Here is a 6,440-nt window from a genome sequence, read left to right as displayed (position 1 = left end):
CGTCGAAACCCTCGTCGAAGCTTCCCGCGAAGAACTGGCGAGAACCGAAGAGCAAACCGAAGAAGAAGTCGAAGAGTCGGTTCGACGAAGAAGTCCCTCCTTGTTAAATGACACAAGGGATCTATTTATAGTATGCTTTGCCTTTTAAGATATTTTTTACGCATCCCAAGGCCCATATCGCGATATGAGCGGCAATATCGGGCGATATGGTAAAATTGCAAGCTCTCTGTTTCGTTTCTCCCCATATCGCGATATGGAATGGCATATCGCGCGATATGGCAAAAATGCAAGCTCTCTGTTTTGTTTTCTCCCATATCGCGATATGGAAGGGAATATCGCGATATGGTCGCTGCAATAACTTCAAACTCTGTTTTGACCCTTTTGCAGCCCGAATTTGACAATTTTGCATTTCACAAAAGTTGTAGCCCTTGCAGTTGGCTTTCTAAATCCATTTGAATCAGCTCAATCGGAGGCCGTATGAAGAAGTTATGCATAAAATACCGAACGCTGCCACCATCCACTAGATTGCAATTTTTGCTCTTGTTTGACTTGATTCTCGGCTTCGCTTTCAAAATCGTTTCGAATCGGCAAAAATAGCTAACAAAACCTAAAAATATAAATAAAACAAGAAACGCATAATATAAACAAATAAAGCCGAAAACTCGTACGAACGAAGACCAAAACTTGAAGAATTGATAAGCGAAAATCATGCAAAATGAACACTTATCACCTACACCTGGTTAATATAACCAGGCATCATAATTGATAAGATTCCCACTACGGGTTCAGTTATAGCCCATGGGATTTTAGAAATATAATTATAAAATAAATTAAAAAGGACACATGTCAAGAACATAACTACTCGGGTGAAAATCACAGGGTGTAGCATCGTATTCTCCGTGAAAGAGGAGGGAGATTAGAGTGATATGTGAGATTTGCTCTATAATTCTCCAACATATTATTTACATATAAATATTAGGGTTAACTGCAAAAAATCCCCTAAACTTTGGACGTTTTTGCGCTTTACCCCCTGAACGGAAAAAAGTTGCACGAGCATACCTGAACTTGCCAAATTGTTGCACCGATGAATAAAAAGTCCATTTATAGCCATTTTTTTTTGCCCGAATTGCACACGTGCAACTCACACGTGACAATGGAAGGGCAATTTCGTCGATTCACAAGATTTTCAGATAAAAGAATACAAAAAAAAAAAAAAAAAGAAAAAAGAATACAAAAAAAAAAACAAAACAAAAAAAACCACCCATCATCTTCTTTGCCTCCCTCTTGCTGCAAAACAGGGGAATCAGGATATTTCACACCACCGCCACCAACATCTCTCTCCACCGCCGCACCACCACCTGAAATTATCATATCAAATTACTAAAAATTCAATATGAAAAATCCCTTATCTCAAAAGAAAAGGAAAAAGAAAAAGAAAAAAAAAAGGGAAAGAGAAAAGGCCTGCTCCGTCTTCTTCCTCTCTCCGGCGCTGCATCACCACCACCACATCTGCTCCGCCGCGCACCACCACCACCTCCACCACAACCAAATCTGCCACCTATACTAACACCTAAGCCTCCACCGACTCCACCTTCAATTCCTCCACTGTCACCTCCAACTCCACCACCAATTCCTCCACCAACACCTCGTCCAAATGTCCAACTCCTCCGCCTGTACCAAAACCCCTCGCGATGCCGCCGCGGCCAATTTCTTTTTTAAAACCACCACCACCAAATCTGCTGGCGGCAGATTTAAGAGCACAAATCCCCTCACATTCAATTGGTGAATTTGGAAAGAATCACCGCCGGATTATGTGAGGCTAGACCGCAAATCGACGGCGATATGGATGGTGCAGAGTTTTTATCATCCGGTGAATGGGAGGTTTATGTCCTCTATTTGCGGTGGGCCGCGAAGCAGAGACGGCGGAGGGCTGCGAAGCAGAGTTAGCAGACGATAGAGGGTCGCGAGGCAGGCAACCGGCGAATTAGAGGCGGCGGGCGGCGGACGGCGGTGGGCTGAAGAAGGACGAAGAGTAATTTGGTTTTTGGTGGTGGTGACGCGAAGAAGATGAAATCTTTTTTCTTTTTATTTTTTTTTTCTTTTTGTAAATTTATTTATATTTATTAAAAAAAGGAAGAAAATAGGTGTAAGAGGAAAAGACCAATTTATCCTGGCTCAAATCATGTGCTTCTCACGTGCTATGGATTCCGGTCTATTTTTGCTAAAAATGGACAATTTTTGCTCCGGTGCTATAATTTGACAAGTTCAGGTATGCTCGTGCAACTTTTTTCCGTTCAGGGGTAAAGCACAAAAACGTCTAAAGTTTAGGGAATTCTTTGTAGTTAACCCTAAATATTAATTAAGAGTATTTGTGGCTATATAATAATATTTTATTTTAATTAATATTAATTTTATTGGTCAAAGAACCTACATATATATTCATCTAAAAATTTGAATTTCTACTTATATAATTTCAAAATAAAGGGTGACTAACCCAATTTTTCCCATCAAATTAATACCCGTCTTCCACGTTTGTTGGTAGTGTTTCGGTCAAACTTGGTCAAAACTCCGAATATCATGCTATTTACTACGTTTTGGAGGGGGAACAAGAATGTCAAACTGTCAATTCAAAGTTTTGTTGCACCGTAAAAGAAGCAGTAGTCCTTTGAAAGTGAACAACTAGATAACAAATAAACAAAAAAAAAAAAAAAAGTATAAATAGACCCTTGATAAACAACAAAACTCATTCATCAAACACATCAACTTCCAACAATATAATCTACTAAATCTTTTTACAATTTGCTGATCACATTTTCGTATTCACCAACATCGATAATCGTCCATCTATTAGAAGCTTGTTTTCGAGTAACGACCAAATTATGATGACAAAACCGATAGAGAAATCGCAACTGCCAAAGCGCATAATACTCGTGCGGCATGGGGAAAGCGAAGGGAATGAGAACGAAGCTGTTCTTGAATACGTACCCAACTACAAGATCAAGTTAAGCAAAAAAGGGATCCATCAGGCTCAGCAAATGGGGTCAAAAATAAAGGAAATCGTTTCCGATAATAAAGGGTCGAAATTGTTTTTCTACGTTTCGCCTTCGAACAGAACAAGGGAAACAACGGAACAGATGATAGAGAGCACTAATTTTCCTAGAGAGAGAGTGGTTGGAGTGAGGGAAGAGTGCAGGCTGAGGGAGCAACATTTTGGGAATTACCAGGAGATAGAGGCGAGGAGGAAGATTAAGTGCAAACGGAACAACTACGGCAAATTCTTCTACCGAGTGCCTGACGGTGAATCAAGTGCCGATGTTTACGACAGAGTTTCTAGTAAGTTTCCACTATTTAATACTCCATATATTCCATAATAACTGTCTCTTTTTAAAAATATTTTGTTCTGTCACTTTAGATTTCCAATACTGCATTAAATGTTTTTTTTTTTTTTTTTTTTTTTTTTTTTTTTATGTTTTAACCTTATTAATTCAACTCTAAGTATTAACTCTCTTTTCATATCATTAAATCATCAAGATTATTTTAGTCTTTCTAATGTATTTTTTTCTAAATCAAGACATATTTGTTGAAATTCTTAATACTTGTGCAAAGCTAAAAACGACGATTAATTCAGAACGGAGGGAGTATATATATATATATATATATATATATATATATATATATATATATATATATATATATATATATATATATATATATATGTTACGTTTTCCTTTCTTGGTAATTCTTTTGGTCCAAGTTGTTATTTATTTACAAAAAAATGTTTGATGTATAACATATATAATGTGTTTACGTATTGTATGATATAATTAATAATCAGAAAATTTGAAAATATTGCAGCATTTGTTGAAGGAATGTGGAGGGACATGGAAAGTAACAAATTGATGAGTATGATTAGCAATAATAATAATAATGGGGAAGATGAGGAGGAGGTGAGCTTGATAGTGGTGTCCCATGGGTTGACTATTCTTGTGTTTCTAATGAAATGGTTCAACTGGACAGTTGACCAATTCGAGAACCTAACGAATCCAACAAACTGCGAATATAGAGTACTTGAGCTTGGTTTCAACGGAGAGTACAGTCTTGCTATTCATCACCATCTTCATCAGCTTCAAGAATGGGGTCTGTCCCAAGATATGATTCGAGACCAACAGCTTCGTGCTCATGGCCGCCATTAACTAATTATTTTTCCATGCTTATTCATTTGTTTTCGTCTAACTTTTTTCTTTTTTGTTCTTCATTATTTGATTTGGTTTGATTTGTATGTTTCTTTAAATTTACCTTTTTCATTGTTTTGTACAAGTATTGTCTCCTTTCATGTTACACTCGGTATTTCCTTGTTTTCTTAGTCATTCTTTACTCAAATCAATAAATAAAGTGTTTGTTTTATATATACTCGTGTCTAATAAATTAGGGATAAATCCAGGCGAAAGTACTTTAATGCTTTTATATGTAATTTTGGTCTAACTGTATTCATCATTTCTGGTATGTATTTAGCATTTTCACTAATTTATTTTTTTATTTTTTTATTTTTTTAAATATCTGTTTGTTTAATTTATTAATTTATATATATATATATATATATATATATATATATATATATATATATATATATATATATATATATATATATATATATATATATATATATTTAAATCTTTTTAAATTGTTTTAATTTTTTTTTAATTTCTTCTTAATTTTTTTTAAAAATCGATATGATTACTGTACTGAAAATAACTACACCCGTAGTAAACTATAGTCATTCGTAGTTATGTTCTTTCTTTATACCCCCAAATTTTAGTCGACCTATATATTGTGTACATATTGACTTATTCAAAAGAAATTCATAAACCCCAACAACAAAAAATTACCATTTCAATATTTATATTATAAATCACCTCATAACCAACAAATACAAATCGAAAATACACAACTATATGCATATGTAGCTACATGTTACTATATGTAACTAGTAATGTGTAGTAATGTACAGTAATGTATACAGTGCTGAACACTGTAACTTGAAGCATATGTAACTTCAACCAAACTTTTTGACACCTTCAAGGAGAGGATCAATGGTTTCCATTACGCTTTCCATTACGCTGCAATTGCAAAATCAAAACAAAAAAAATTAGTGCAAATTAACAAAAATTGAAGAAACATCAAAACACTCAAATATCAACAACCACTAAGAGATCGAGAAATAGAGAGAGAGATGTCATAGCTGCGAAATACTACGAATTTTAGGCCAAACCGTCAATGACTCTTCACCCCAAGCGCCTCCTACAAAAATTCAAGCCGCCACCAACCACCCAAGGTGTTTGGAATCGGGCACGTGTACGCAGCGGAATACAAAAAAAATTATTTTATTTATATAAACTAATATATATAAACAAACACGTGAACAATAATTACAATTCATTGCGTACCTTTTCGCTTCCAATCACTGACAAACATGCTCGCATATATAATTAATTTAAATGACATAAATTAAATCATCATAACATGCTCGCGAAATTAAATCAAATAATTAACATGCTCAACGAACGATTCACATAAACACATAATCGAACATATAGATTCATGTGATTCAATAATCAATTAACATACATTAATCTCAATTAATATAAATTAATTAATACATGTATATTAATTAGGGAAAACGATATGTTACCCTTGAAGCGTGAGTTGAACGAAGACTCGAGAAGATGGCTAGCTGCTCTTCCCGCTCCTATTTGCTGATCTGAAATTACAACCTTGCTCCGACTTAAATATCTCCATGTGTATCCACTGTATGGACAATTCTTTCTGGATGATTGTAGACTTATGAGTCTTGAAGCTTCTGTCAAAATTTCACGTTCACTCGATCACCGGTTGATTTATGGCGAATTTTCTCGCTGGACTGCTTAGAAAATCCGAGAACAGCTTCTCAGAATTGCCTTCTCGCATCACCGGCTTGTGGCGGCGCGTGGGGACGTGTGGAGACGACCCTGGTGGCGGCGTTGGCGGCATAATAATCTTCCTCTCTTAGGGTTCACCTCGTATATTCAATCCACTATCCACGCAGTACTAGATACGTGATAGGCTAAGTACAACGAAGAAGAACGAAGGAAAAAGGAAGATGCCGATGCGGCGGCGACTGGCGGCGGCGCAGCGGCTAGTGGCGGAGGTAGGATTTCGGCTGCAAGGTGGACGGTCGTGGGGAGAGAAGCTAGGATTTCAAGCTTGTGTTATGTCCATTTTTGTGTGTTTTTCACAAGACATATAAATCCTATTTATATGCTCATTGTGAAAACCCTAACAGGCCTTAAGTTGGGCTTGGCCCAACATCTTAAGTACACTCTCTTTCTCGGCTCGTTTCTAACAAACGGATGCTCACAAAAATATAACAATTATATTGTGACAACGAGTACAAATTCTCCTCG

General features: G+C 36.1%; 1 protein-coding gene across 1 annotated transcript; it reads left to right on the top strand.

The window, feature by feature from the left end:
- Positions 1-2,754: 2,754 nt before the first annotated feature.
- Positions 2,755-4,208, top strand: LOC105951200 (phosphoglycerate mutase-like protein AT74). The gene is made up of 2 exons (XM_012974590.2): positions 2,755-3,333; positions 3,856-4,208. The coding sequence occupies exons 1-2, from the start codon at positions 2,880-2,882 to the stop codon at positions 4,191-4,193; spliced, it is 792 nt and encodes a 263-aa protein (XP_012830044.2). The 5' UTR covers positions 2,755-2,879; the 3' UTR covers positions 4,194-4,208.
- The last annotated feature ends 2,232 nt before the right edge of the window (positions 4,209-6,440 follow it).

The sequence above is a fragment of the Erythranthe guttata genome, chromosome 6 (genome assembly GCF_056151865.1).
Source record: "Erythranthe guttata isolate IM_541 chromosome 6, IM_541, whole genome shotgun sequence".
NCBI lineage: Eukaryota > Viridiplantae > Streptophyta > Magnoliopsida > Lamiales > Phrymaceae > Erythranthe > Erythranthe guttata.
The sequence above is the reverse complement of the archived record's forward strand: the minus strand, read 5'-3'. Positions and strand labels throughout refer to the sequence as shown.